Genomic DNA, 14,698 nt, shown 5'->3' on the forward strand with positions numbered 1-14,698 from the left:
GGTGAGGAACCCTGCAGACGCATGTTTAGAAACGTGAACGAAGCTGCAACAGGTGGGATTCAGTTGGTGTTTATGTTGACGTGTTAAACGTTTCTGCTAAAGAAAACACATCAGTGCATTCTCTCAATTTTGCCAGAAAACCTTAAGGGGAACTCAACTAATTTTTCAAAAATTATGCATGATTAAGTGGTTAAGATGTAATCAGAGCGGTTCAGAGTGATTTGGTGTGAAACACTCTGTTCTAGAGAAACTTACCGAGTCAGAACTGTTCACAGTGGTGGTGATAGGAACCAGACGTCCACCTCTAAAAGCTCCCTCACAGAAAGTTCCTACATGAAATGGTTATGAATTCACTGCCTGATGACTGAGACACTGTTTTATGATAGTTTAGAGAAGATTTTGGTCTTAAACTCCATTCATGGTGGAGGGATACATAATATTCAGGGCGCTGTGAGGCAAAATAGTCCCCAAAGAAAACTTATTATTTCTGATTTTCCACTATTTTCCATCATCAACATTCCATATAAACTCAGAAGACTCGTGTAGGTTCACTGGTGGTTCTGGATAGTAAATAAAATGTCTATATCTGTGTTGTAGTCATGGCGACCCCTGGTTCCTATCACCACTGTAAAGACATCTGAACCATTTCAAACCAAACCACTCTGAATCACTGTTTATGATTATTATTAGGTTAGAACTTTGGGAAATTGGTGGAACTCCCCTTCAAGCCTTAAGTTAGGTCTGTCCAATAGGAGTGTCCCTGACACGTCCTCCTACTGGACAGCACTGAGCTATCTATGTGATGGAGACCAAAGCGTGGCCCACCATTAGGAGACAGTGTTTGGTGGGCATCAAAGAATAAAGAACACACACACACCTGCTGGCGTGGAGCCGAAGATCCGGACCACCGGTACCCTCTTCACCTCGCTGTCCCTAAAGTCGGAATAACACACGTCCAGGCCGGCCAGGGGGCTGGCCATGTAGTAATCCGCACACACAATCCGCACGGAAAACATGCTGTCTGAGGATCGGGGTCGGCTCCGCTATGGAGGTCAATGCAGATGTGTCTGATATGTATGTTTACTATGGTTTGCTATACAAGCTGCCTCAGTTATGTTTATGTTATTACTGTATTACAAGTTAATGCTGTTGTGTTTGTGTTGTAGTTGTGTTTACTGGTGTTTGTTGTGTTCTACAGGCTGCTCTGTTTACATCTGCAGCTGTTGTGTTTGTGTTATAGCTGTTATAGTTGTGTTATAACTGTGTGTTTGTGCTAAGCTGGCCAGACTTGGTCAGCAAAGCAAAGCAGCATCCAGAACAAATGGGTCAGTTTGGTCAGTTTAGTGGGAAGGTGAGATTAGAAAACCAAAAACTGAAGGAAATCCTCCAAATTGGAAGTGTTTTCAGTACTTCAGGAAGGTCTTCTGATGTTTTAAAGCTTTGTGAATCTTCTGCAATCTTGAATATTTTATGAATCACCTACTTTTTTCAGTATGGTTTAAGATTTCCAAAAACAGGTCCAAATTCTCAGTGCGTGCAGTAATTTTGGGGGAATCCTCTGGTGTTTTCAGTATTCCAAAGATGTCTTCTGATTATTTTAATGCTTTATCAGTCCTCTGTGTTTTCAGTATTCTATAAATCCTCTGTGTTTTTAGTATTTCAAAGATCCTCTGGTGTTTTCAGTATTCTGTAGATCCTCTGGTGTTCTCACTGAGGGCTCCAGCAGCTCTGATTGAAATGCGGCGCTCTGGCTGAGATCCCGCAGCCGCAGCAAACAAACAAAAATCGCTCTCCAGTCGCACCAACCGCCAAATATTCACACAAAATGTGCGTTTCTGAGGCACAAATGTCTTTAAAATCGAGCTGACAGCCTTTGTGCTCCTTTTTAATCCCAAACACGGTCGCTCGGCTTGAGTTTACCTCACCTTACCTCACCTTAGCTTAGCCTAGCCTAGCCTAGCCCGCTGGCTACAGGAGTCCTGCCTGCACGGCAGCTAAAGCTAACGCTAAAGCTGTTAGCCAGCGCGGCTAACCTGAAATCTCCCCCGCTCAGTCCTCACGGCGGCGAAAAGGCTCCGTAACGCGACGGTGTCTCGCTCCCGAAACGCTTCGAGCGGCCCTCGGAGACCATCCTCCGTCGCCCTCCGTCTTTAAGCCAGTGTTCGTGTGCGGGCTCGGCTCTCCTCCGGACCGCCCCGGGTGCCCGGGTTTTCTCTCCCCGGCTCTGGCGCCTCGCCGCTCCGCTGCTCGCTCTCTCTCACCCCCTCCTCCCGCCTCCACCGCCTGTAATACGATCACAGCGCGGCCCCGATTGACCCCGCCCACACGGGCCGGGACGTATCAATGTCATTTGCATTTCCGATGTGTGGTTGGGTGTTAGCGCGCTTCATTTGCATTTCGCACCGCGATTGGGCGTTAAGCGGAGAACAGCGCGCGGTGATTGGATCGCATGTGGAGCCCCGCATGTTTATTTATATTATTTGTGATCGTGCAACGTAGGGAGTATGGCGTGCTCATTTGCATTGTTGCTGTGTGATTGGACGCTACGCAGAGCGCTTGTTTGTTTGCTTATTTATGTAGTTATTTATTTACATGTTGATTCATGTTTGGATGTCATAAAGCGCTTATTTGCACTTCTGCTCCGTGATTGGACCTTTAGCGCACTTCATTTGCATTTTCGCTTCGCTTATGTTGTTCATAACTTCAGCAAATCCCAAATGCAAATGAGTATGTTCATATGAAGAAAAGATAGCAGTGGTGAGTGCTCAGATTTTCTCTCTCCTGCAAAAAACAGGATTTAAGATTTCAACACTTTCCTGATTTTGTTAAAATTAAATCATGAAATATGTAGTTTGTGAAATAAAAAAATAAGACTAAATTAAAATAAGCTACAAGGATAAAATGAGTCTAGATTAATATAGAACAGCATGCAGTGACAAAACAAAAAAGGTGTTTACTTATTTTTTAGCCTTATGATTGGGTTAGAGGACTGGCAGTCGTTTGCTGATTGGTCAAAGGAGGATTAGGGCGGGGCTTTTCCTAGCGCGACTGAAATAAACTGGCGCGCCCTCTAGTGACCGTTCAGATATAATGCACGGATTTTACTTCAGAAATGAAGCTCTGGTTATGCATTTCATGCTTTATAAATACTACATATATACTAAAAACATAATTCAAGATAATAAAGTAGTATTTTTATGTTAAAACACGTTAGCAGCATATTTTTGGGCTATTGCAGTACTGACTGACTGACTAAACTATATATTGCCATCAGTTCAAAAAGTTTATATTGTTTAATGATGTGGAACCTGTTGCATAGAATGTATAGAATGATTCTAATACGCTACTCCTGCTAGTTTCTATTGTCTTCAAGCTCTAATAACATTAATATCCAGAATAAACTGGGGTAAAACACGAGGAGACTAATCCTAATGTAAAAAATGACTATAAATAGAATATTACAGTATTATTTTACATTCTAAATCTACAGTGTTCCAGTGTTTAGTTAATAACATTCCCATGCAATACTCTTCCCACTCCGTTTTTATTGTTTTTTCTTGCTTTGCACACCTGCAGTAACCTGCTCTGTCTGTTCTATGAAGCACAACAATCGTTGTTGTTCTTTTCTTAGTTTATAATATTAAAACCCCCAATGTTTCAGCTTATTGCGTATAAATGAACAAAAATGACTTATATGGGAGGTGATTTCAGACCTTTGAACAGCAGTGGATGACCTGAAGAAACACTCCAGCAGTGTTTTTAACCAGGTCTCTCTCTGCTGCCCATTGACGTCCATTCTAAGTGAGTTTTTCCACGTCAGCGTGTTTTGTGTTCTAAGTTCAGATAAACGTGTTGAAATGGCCGTCGGTGGTGACTGACCGAGTTCTACAGGTACAGCAGATACAGATTAGGTTTAAAGACGCTGGGCTGCCCCTTTAAGGCCTGTTTCAGGTGGGGTTAGTGGAAAAGTAAACACGCCCGTCCTTATCAGCCGCTGCGGCCCAGTTTACTGTCATTAATCATTCACACTCGCCGCACTGAGAAAAACAAAGCAGTTCCGCTTCAGGTCAGCACCACTTACACATTCCCTCAGTCAGGGGTGAGTGAGGGGGGTGGGGTGCTGGACTGATAAGCTATGACACAATCCAGCACATTTATAAGGGCAGGTAGTTTAAAAGTCCCTCAGTTCTCAGTTCTCCTCAATGAGGCCTGACGCTCATGATCATTAGCATAAAACCCCTAAAAAAAGTGTGGTTCTTTAAGGGTTCTTTAGTAAAGAAAATGGTTCTATATAGAACCATGAACACTCCAAGAACCATTTGCATGATTAACTGGTTCTCTGAATGGTTAAATGGTTCTCAGATTGATGGAGAATGTGCTGTAGATGCTTCTTTATAGCAACAAATTTATACAAGCTAGAACTCCTTTTGGTGCTGCATAGAACCAACACATTCTCCCTCAATCTGAAGAACCATTTCTCCATGCAGAGAACCATTTAATCATGCAAAGTGTTCTTTGAGTGTTCACAGTTTGATATAGGATCATTTTCTTTACTAAGGAGAACCCCTGAAGAACCATCTTTTTAAAGAGTGTAGACAGTTCTATACAACACAAAAAAGAACCCTTTTTGGTTTAATATAGAACCATTTTCAAAAACGTTCTATATAGAACCATATACAACACATTCTCCATCAACCTGAAGAACCATTTCACCACCCAGAAAACCATTTAAGCATTCAAATGGTTCTACATAGAACTCGTGGTTCTACACAGAACCATTGCCTTTATTGAAGAACCCTTGGAGCACCGTGATTTGTATGAGTGTAGTAACTACAGAACTGTGTTAAACAGGTGTTTCTGTGATAAATGCTGATCTAAAACATGTAAAACAGGGTTCTGACATTCCTAGTGGTGAATTATGGGATGTGGCTTAAGCCCCTCCCCCTGTTCTGGTTCCACAGTTTGATAAATGTCTGTTTGACAGGCTTTCTGAGAGGCTCTAAATCACACAGAGACCACCTGAGGCCCACCTTCAATCACTGCGCTATAAATCACAGCACAGCGCTGTATAACTGCCGGTTAATCCACCAAAACACCACACAGACTGCAGAGCGGTCAGTTCACCACAGCGGGGCTGTGACCACAGAGAGACGCGCCTTCAGAGCTTTATTAGATCAGATCACACAGACACAGGCGCAGCTACCGTGAGGAGGCTGACCTGTCAGAGCTGAGGCGTTACAGAAACATTCAGATTAAACACCACCATCCTTTAAACACAAAGAGCTCACAGGTGATAAAGGAGGGCAGCAAAGGCTACAGTCAGGAGTTAATAAGGAAAGTGGAGTGCTGCCCTCTTGTGGCCATGAGGAGAACTACAACACGCTCTTTCCAGTGTGTAGCACAGTGTGATCTTATACAGAGTTCATAGACCGACAAATATGAGTACAGTGCTCATAAAGCATTAATACAGCTTCCAGTGTTTACAGTGTGGAGTTCATAAAGCATGCAGCACTTAGTATTAATACAATATTGAGTCTTTAAATCATTAACACAGTGTGCAGTATTTAACCAGTAGGTTGTGTAGAAGCATTAATGCGTTACATAGTGTTTATACACGGTGAAGTAAATCTGGTGTTTATGATTAGCAGAATTTATGCAGAATGGTGTTTATGAATAGCAGTGTTTACACAGTACAGTGTTTATAAATAGCAGTGTATATGCAGTCTGGTGTTTATGAATAGCAGTGTTTATGCAGTCTGGTGTTTATGAATAGCAGTGTTCATGCAGTACAGTGTTTGTAAATAGTGTATATGCAGTCTGGTGTTTATGAATAGCAGTATTTATGCAGTATGTTGATTATTAATAACAGTATTTATGCAGTATGGTGTTTGTAAATAGCAGTGTTTATACAGTTTAGTGTTTATGAATAGTAGTGTTTATGCAGTTTAGTGTTTATGAATAGCAGAGTTTATGCAGTTTAGTGTTTATGAATAGCAGTGTTTATGCAGTTTAGTGTTTATGAATAGCAGTGTTTATGCAGTTTAGTGTTTATGAATAGCAGTGTTTATGCAGTTTAGTGTTTATGAATAGCAGTGTTTATGAATAGCAGTGTTTATGCAGTTTAGTGTTTATGAATAGCAGTGTTTAAGCAGTCTGGTGTTGATTAACAGCGTGCAGTGCGTCATTAATTCCGTGTAGTGGGTTTGTAGTGAATCTGCTGACTCCGTTGGCTGTACTGAGGTCACCGTGTCGTCCTGAGTGAAACAGCACTGACATTAGTGCTAGTTTGGCACAGGGGCGCAGAGCGCCAGCAGGTGGCTGTGTTTGGCATGAGAGGAGAGCTAATCTTGGAGTCTAACATTCAGACCCAGCCAAATGCACTGCTATTAAAATCAGCACATGGCTCATAAACAGCGCACGCTAAAGCTCTTTGGTTTCTTAAAGGACAGCTAGCGAGCTGTGGCTGTCTGGACACTTTGTATTAGCTTCGCTAACATGTTCACTGGTCAGCCTCAGAAATACACACTGACTGCAGCAGAACTAGCAGAGTGTTGGGCGGTGTTTAACACACTGGCTGCCAGAGGAAGACTGTACTCTTCATTTGTAGTATAAAGCTGTGATACTGAGCAGTCAGACAGTAGTGTTTATGCTAATAGGCAACATATTATTATCATATTATTATCTCTTTTACTTAGGAACGCTGGCTATTTACACTAAGGCCTGATTCTGAGGACATGGATTATCCTACTGTAGGATAGAGCTTCATTTATTTCATCATAACCTGTAAATCTCTGTATTCAGCGGTGTTGTCACGCCTATACACTGTATACTGACATTTTACTGGGCCGTTTCTGTAGACTGACCTCTAAAGATGTGTTTTTTCACACACCCACTTATATGTTTTATTCCAAAATGCTGAACAAGTTTCACAGAGCACAGTGTGTTTGGTCAATTCCATGATTAATAAACAGTTTTCACTGATTTATTCTCATCTGTTTGTGTGGATACTGCCCAGGGCTGGGCGAAATAATAATATATATCAATATCTTGATAAATTATGTCACAATATAATACAATATACTTTTCTGATCATATCATGTTTATCGTCAGTGCTTTTAGGCACTGACCAGCTGCGTGTTTCCTCATAAAGAGGGCGAAATTAGTCCTGTTTAACTGGATTTAGTGCCAAATACTGAATAAAAATCATTCTGTTCACAGTTGTTGAGAGTATTTTTTAATAAGTAGCACTACTGGCTCTTTCTTCTCTGTTCCAGCTGGTCAGATGTCTGAAAAAATAAATATTGTGACTTATCGTGTATTGTGTAAACTTCTTGAAGGTATAATCATTTTGCCATTTTGCCCACCTCTAAAACTGCCACGGGACCCACTGTGTTCCGTCAGTCACAGACATGCTGATATGATTTAAGCTAAAAGTAGTCATGTTGGGTTTGAAAACTCTTGCGAATGTTGATGAATATTAGCCTGACGTGCTAATCTAGCATACTAGCAGTGCTATATGATGATGAGCCTTGGGAAGCGTTTGCTAACGTCAGCTGTGTGACACGAGCAGCGTTTCAGCAGCTCAGTAGGTTATAAGCTACTTAAGGAGTCAAAATAAGGCCTAAATATCCGGAAACGGTTATAAACGAGCTAATAAACTAGTTTATCTGTAGAGCGTGTGCGCTGAGCTTTTAGGTGACAGAATATTTCTAGACTTATAGACTGAAAGCAGAAGAGCGTGAAGACCAGTAATCAACATTTATTTCTAACGGCTACTCTGCTAGCCTCACTGTTAGCCACACTCTGTACTTCTATGGTGTTCTACAGCGGTTTGATGGTGAGGGTCAGCTCCTTGCCCAGCGGCGGTGGGATATATCTCTCCTCTCTCAGTAACCGCAGCAACAGATCCTGAGCGTCCTGCGGCCAGCGGAACAGCCGAGTACTCTGCAGCCACATCGGGACGTGACTCTACAGGGAAATTCAAAGGGTAGATTACAGTTAAGATGATTTGTAGTATGTCTTCTTATTCGTTTGAAGAGCTAAAAGCAGACATGGGGAACAATAAATGGAAGGTAGAAGATCAGAAAAGCCAGTAAATAATGTGGCTGTGCTAGCTGCTGGCTGACATGCTTTGCTAGCCTCACTGTTAGCCACCCTGTTAGCTACATCACCAACTACTTTTGGCCCAACTATACTGGAGTTTGGCAAAACACCAAGTTTCCCCTACTTTTCCTGAATGTAGTTTCCCAGTTTGGTGTGTGAAGTTTGCTTCTCAAAGACCTTTAAGGTGGGATGGACCTGGTTTTTCTCTAATAAAGCCCTGCTGCAGAGCAGATGGACAGACGTCTCATGTTGTGCTTGTTTTGTCCAGCAGAAGGCGCTACTGCTGCTATCTACTGACCACTTCTACCACCCTTTGCCTAGTTTTAGAGAACACTGCTGTGTAAAACTCCACCAGAAGCTCCAGAAGTGTCCAGTGAGTCCACAACATCACCACAAACGTCTTTTCAGGACGCGAGGTGACCCAGGGGTTAAAGCAGGGGTGGAGTTACGGGACTGAATCGCTCCACCAGCTGATCGGGGGCTCTGATTCATACAGACAGACAGTCTATGTAAATGTAGCACCATGAAATAAACAAACAGAGCATCATTTTAAACTGCGTCACTTTTTCAGCCTCCATATGTGACATACGGCACACGCTGATAGCATCTCTGTCTGTCCAGAACTGGAGCTGCCCAGGGGGGAGTTTAGGGTCTGGATACTGGGCTTTTTCTGTAGCCACGGGTCTCTTTTTCCATAGATCACCACAGCTTCCCTCTCCATGGTAGGTACTGTATGATTTTGTGACTCGGTTTACAAAGTTATTTAGTCAGTACCCAGTTTTATCAGTCGGCCTTCAGCAGAGATTATTACAGTACAGCAGTTACCATGGACAAAATACAGGAAACTGGACCTGCCCTGCTTTTTATTTAATAGATAAAACACTGGATATTTTAATGCTTTATTGACCACTAAACTGGAAATGTCCAGTTAGCTATGAGGCTTCTAGCTAATCTTAAATACATGTTTACAGAGAACAGTTTGAAGAAGAGCACATAATCACGTCTGTTAGAGGTTACATAACGACTCCACACAGTTTTTGTTGAGGATGCTATGATTTGGGTATACAGTTAGCACCATGCTAACTGGCTAGTACTAATAAGCTTCCATTACTTGTTAGCTACATCAGCCTCATAGCTCCAGCGCTAAAACTACAGAAGCAAACTTCAGACACCAAACACATCCTGGCTGATACTACATTTGGAGTGAGAGGGGAAACTGGGGGGATTTGATCTTTCGCTTTATCATGATCTCACCTGATTAGCGTTCGGGAAGAGCACAGGGACGAGTCTGAAGTTCAGACAGCGCTGCTGGATAAACTCGTTCTGGATCTGAAAGCAGAAATCGTCACATAAACAATCACTGAGACACATCCAGACATGACACATCAGAGACATCTGCTCTGTCATCCTGCTCTGTCACCTGGCTCTGTCACCCTGCTCTATCACCCTGCTCTATCACCCTGCTCTGTCACCCTGCTCTATCACCCTGCTCTGTCACCTGGCTCAGTCACCCTGCTCTATCACTCTGCTCTATCACTCTGCTCTATCACCCTGCTCTGTCACCCTGCTCTGTCATCCTGCTCTGTCACCTGGCTCAGTCACCCTGCTCTATCACCCTGCTCTGTCACCCTGCTCTATCACTCTGCTCTATCACCCTGCTCTATCACCCTGCTCTGTCACCCTGCTCTATCACTCTGCTCTATCACCCTGCTCTATCACTCTGCTCTATCACTCTGCTCTATCACCCAGCTCTATCCCCAGCTCTATCCCTCTGCTCTATCACCCTGGTCTATCATCCGGCTCTATCACTCTGCTCTATCACCCTGCTCTATCACTCTGCTCTATCACTCTGCTCTATCACCCGGCTCTGTCATCCTGCTCTATCACCCTGGTCTATCACCCGGCTCTATCACCCTGCTCTGTCACTCTGCTCTATCACCCTGCTCTGTCACTCTGCTCTGTCACCCAGCTCTATCACCCTGCTCTGTCACCCTGCTGTCATCCAGCTCTATCACCCTGCTCTATCACCCTGCTCTATCACCCTGCTGTCATCCAGCTCTATCACCCTGCTCTATCACTCTGCTCTATCACTCTGCTCTGTCATCCTGCTCTATCACCCTGCTCTGTCACCCTGGTCTATCACTCTGCTCTGTCATCCTGCTCTATCACCCTGCTCTATCACCCCGCTCTGTCACCCTGGTCTATCACCCTGCTCTGTCACCCTGCTCTATCACCCCGCTCTATCACTCGTCTCTGTCACCCTGCTCTATCACCCGGATCTATCATCCAGCTCTGTCACCCTGCTCTATCACCCCACTCTGTCAGTCTGCTCTATCACTCTGCTCTATCACCTTGCTCTGTCACCCTGCTCTATCACCCCGCTCTATCACTCTGCTCTGTCACCCTGCTCTATCACTCTGCTCTGTCACCCCGCTCTGTCAGTCTGCTCTGTCACCCTGCTCTATCACCCTGCTCTGTCACCCTGCTCTATCACCCCGCTCTGTCAGTCTGCTCTGTCACCCTGCTCTATCACCCCGCTCTGTCAGTCTGCTCTATCACCCTGCTCTATCACCCTGCTCTGTCAGTCTGCTCTATCACCCTGCTCTGTCAGTCTGCTCTGTCACCCTGCTCTATCAGTCTGCTCTGTCACCCTGCTCTATCAGTCTGCTCTGTCACCCTGCTCTGTCAGTCTGCTTTATCACCCCGCTCTGTCAGTCTGCTCTATCACCCTGCTCTATCACCCCGCTCTATCACCCTGCTCTGTCACCCTGCTCTATCACCCTGCTCTATCACCCTGCTCTGTCACCCTGCTCTGTCACCCTGCTCTATCACCCTGCTCTATCACCCTGCTCTATCACCCCGCGACAGCTTAAAGAAAACCGCAGGAGTATTTCAGCCTCTTAGTTGGCGAAGGAGGGTTCAGGTTTCGTTTCGCTCAAAGTTTATGCTCATTTGCATGTACTGTGCTAATTTGCATAGAGTCAAATCATGTAATCTGCTGTGTGTTTTGTGTAAATGTTTATGTTCACTCACTCAAATTGAAGCGGTCTGCAGTTGGAATCATCAAACGCACCACAGCAAATAAATAAATCACCGACGACATCATTTAATGGTTTACAGTGTAAAGCACATCATCATAACTCACACAGCCACAGGGCACAGCCCGCTGGCACAGTGCCACCGTGGAGACGCCAAGTGAGCTGATCTGTTTCTCGAGTAGTAATTTATTATTTTCTGCTCTTTCTTACTACAGCTTTTTGACATTTTTGATACCGAAAAAACAAAGCGGGAAACACAGAGCATAGTTTGAATGTAAACGCAAAGACGCAATTAATTATTATTAATATTATTATTATTATTATTATTATTATTATTATTCAAAATGTATAGGAAAATGATGAATATCAGCTGTGACGTCTGTGAGGCTGTGTGTGTTCACCTGTGTGTGAATGTATTTGGTGTGCAGTCCGTGCTGGTCTGAGCCGTCCCCCTCCACATCCATCTTGTATTTCGGACTGATGACCACAATAATCAGCACTGATTTCTGCAGAAAAAACAATATTATGAAATACAATTATTTAAGAAAATGGAACAAATATAAATTCACATTTAAAGTGACAAAAATTGTTTGATGTCTGAATCTTCTGTAGTTTTGGAGCTGGAGCTACGAGGCTAACAAGCAACTGGAGCTTAAAGCCCACTGGTTAGCAATTAGCATTTTATTCCTCAGCCCACTGATTTTAAAGTAACAGCAGGGAACATGGGGCTGGGGGGGCTGGGGGGCTGGGGGGCTGGGGAGCTCCTGATTTCAGGACTGAATCTGCTAAATACAGAGATCTGAACTGATTGATCATCTGAGCGCAGCAGAGACTCATGTGTGCTCGTTTTAGAGGAGTTTGTGTTTTTCTATTATTTACATTTTTTAAACCTGCAGCAGCTGCTCTGTTTAAGTGACATCATCTCTTCCAGACACGCCCCTCTGGTAGAAGATTCAGGATCATCAAAACCAGCACAGCCTAGCAACACCTTAGCAACCACCTGCGATAATATAGTAACAGCCAAGTAACACCTTAGCAACCACCTGGGACAACAGAGTAACAGGCTAACAACACCTTAGCAACCACCTGGGATAACGTAGCAACAGCCTAGCAACACCTTAGCGACCGCCTAGGATAACATAGCAACAGCCTAGCAACACCTTAGCGACCGCCTAGGATAACATAGTAACAGCCTAGCAACACCTTAGCGACCGCCTGGGATCACGTAGCAACAGCCTAGCAACACCTTAGCGACCACCTAGGATAACGTAGCAACAGCCTAGCAACAACTTAGCAACTACCTGGGATACCATAGTAACAGCCTAGCTGGTGTACTACCTGGTACACACTTAAAACAGACGGTTCTTCAAGATTTTTAGTGAAGGCAATGGTTGTGTTTAGAACCATGAGTTCTACATAGAGCCATCTGCATGCTAAATGGTTCTCTACATGGTGAATCTGCAGATTGATGGAGAATGTGTTGTATATGGTTCTATATAGAACCTTTTTGAAAATGGTTCTATACAGCACCAAAAAGGCTTCTGCTATTGTTCTGGTGTCAAGCTTATAATAGAAGAACGCTTTTTGGTGTTTTATAAAACCATACACAGCACATCCTCTATCAGTGTGAAGAACCATTTAATCATGCAAATGGTTCTATATCGAACTCATGGTTCTAAATAAAACCATGTCCTTTACTAAAGAACCCTTGAAGAACCATCTCTTTTAGTGTGTAAATTTCCTGCTCACCAGACTGTCTGTCACTTTAAAGTGGGATGTATGTGGTGTTCTTCTCTTTTTAATAGCACCCTAACTCTTAAAAAGGTTCTTCAGGGGTTCTGTAGTAAAGAAGATGGTTCTATATAGAACCATGAACACTCAAAGAACCATTTGCATGATTAAAGCATTCTTCGCATAGTGAAATGTTCTTCGGATTGTTGGAGTATTTGTTGTAGATGGTTCTATGTGGAACCTTTTTGAAAAGGGTTCTATATAGCAACACAAAGTGTTTTTCTATTGTCCTAAGCTCATTAACAATAATAGAACCCTTTTTGGTGCTATATAGAACCATATACAACTTATTTTCCATCAATCTGAAGAACCATTTCACCATACAGAGAACCATTAAAGCATGAAAAGGGTTCTTGTTCATGGTTCCATATAGAGCTATTTTTCTTTTTAAAGAACCCTTGAAGAACCATCTTTTTAAGCGTGTGTAAGTTAAAGGTGCAGCTCTGAGGGATAAAACAGATGATAAATACAGTGGAGTTCTGTTAATCTGTGACTCTTACATCTTTTAAATATCCATCCATCCACTTATTCACGTCCATCTGCTGCACCGCGTGGTCAAAAATATCAATCTACAGACAGAGAACACAGAGAGAACACAGAGAGAACACAGGAACCGTCACACAGCTCGTCACTGACACCTTAACACAGTGAGAGAGAGGTGAACACAGTGGGACTCACAGCAGGTCTGAAGCCGTGATGCATCAGAAAACTCACAAACAAGAAGATCTCCTTTGCCGTGTCCACAGAGTAGGTGATGAAAACGGTTCCTGAAACACAGAAGATCCACAACACACAGTAATAAGCTACACTGCAGTACAGGTGCTCGATTCTGATGTGTATTTCATTCAAATGTTAACCCTCTGGGGTCCAATCTGTCCATCTCTTCTTAAATCCCCCTCTAAGGTCTCTTCATATATCATGATCCTCATATGTTTCATATCTAAATGCTCCGTTATCTTCATCACTACTTTCCAAAACCGCTGCAGCAGCTTCAGCAGCTGTAAACTCTCTGCACGCCGTTTCACATGAGTCTCCAATGTGGACTGAATGAAGAATGAAGGGTTTCCGGCGTGATGGTCAGTGCTTAGTGATTTCCTGAGTGTCCATCGGTCAGTTTCACACAGAATGTAGACGGACACACCAATCCACCAGCTCCACACGGTGAGAGGCAGATGACGTGTATCTCAGCCCCTCTTCATAGGCTCATAACTCCGGATGTGAGTCTCGTATGATCTCGTGATAAGATGGAATGGAAAGGGCGACTCTACAGATTCAGGAAGTGTTTGAACTGGATTTCTGAGCTGGATCATCACAAAGATACAGACACAGATATAGAAACAGAGGATTTGATGACTGGGCGAGTTTGTTGACCCCGGAGGGTTAATATTTTATATTAAATCAACATTAATACAGCCAAACCGAAAGATAAAATGATTGATTTAACATATTTTATCCACTTAGAAACAGGTTTTGCTTTATTTTAATCAGTAATGTGGCTGCTGGAAGAACCCTAGACCAATAGGCCGCTGATGTCATGCATCATGTCCATATAAGGAAGTGCAGGTCTGAGCTGCTTTTCTTTACTGGAAACATGATAAACAACATTAAAGCTCCAAACCTGATATGTTTTGTCACCGGATTCTCTGAATGACGAGGCGTTAAGGAGCCAAAATATGAACAGCGCTATGTACATGCTACAGCTAAGCTAACACACCTGCACACTGACATGAAGTTAAGTTTACTTTTGTATAAGAACCGTCCTGCTG

The 14,698-nt window shown here is 43.3% G+C and overlaps 2 protein-coding genes across 9 annotated transcripts in view; both read right to left on the minus strand.

The window, feature by feature from the left end:
* Positions 1-2,257, minus strand: part of rev3l (REV3 like, DNA directed polymerase zeta catalytic subunit) — a 54,615-nt gene extending 52,358 nt beyond the window's left edge. Inside the window, exon 1 of one of the 2 annotated variants that reach the window (XM_036582526.1) lies at positions 878-1,016. In XM_036582526.1, the coding sequence (XP_036438419.1) occupies positions 878-1,016 (139 nt within the window). Of the gene's footprint in view, positions 1-877 lie in introns of both variants that reach the window. The other variant, XM_036582527.1, reaches the window with a different exon arrangement.
* A 2,857-nt stretch (positions 2,258-5,114) lies between these two features.
* Positions 5,115-14,698, minus strand: part of traf3ip2a (TRAF3 interacting protein 2a) — a 25,746-nt gene continuing 16,162 nt past the window's right edge. For all 7 annotated transcript variants that reach the window (XM_036582531.1, XM_036582534.1, XM_036582532.1 and 4 more), the window contains exons 7-11: positions 13,611-13,699; positions 13,433-13,501; positions 11,543-11,647; positions 9,358-9,432; positions 5,115-7,968 (exon numbers count right to left, since the gene is read on the minus strand). In XM_036582531.1, coding sequence (XP_036438424.1) covers positions 7,822-7,968; positions 9,358-9,432; positions 11,543-11,647; positions 13,433-13,501; positions 13,611-13,699 — 485 coding nt within the window. In that variant the 3' untranslated portion in view covers positions 5,115-7,821. The remainder of the gene's footprint in view (positions 7,969-9,357; positions 9,433-11,542; positions 11,648-13,432; positions 13,502-13,610; positions 13,700-14,698) is intronic.

The sequence above is a fragment of the Colossoma macropomum genome, unplaced genomic scaffold, assembly GCF_904425465.1.
Source record: "Colossoma macropomum unplaced genomic scaffold, Colossoma_macropomum, whole genome shotgun sequence".
NCBI lineage: Eukaryota > Metazoa > Chordata > Actinopteri > Characiformes > Serrasalmidae > Colossoma > Colossoma macropomum.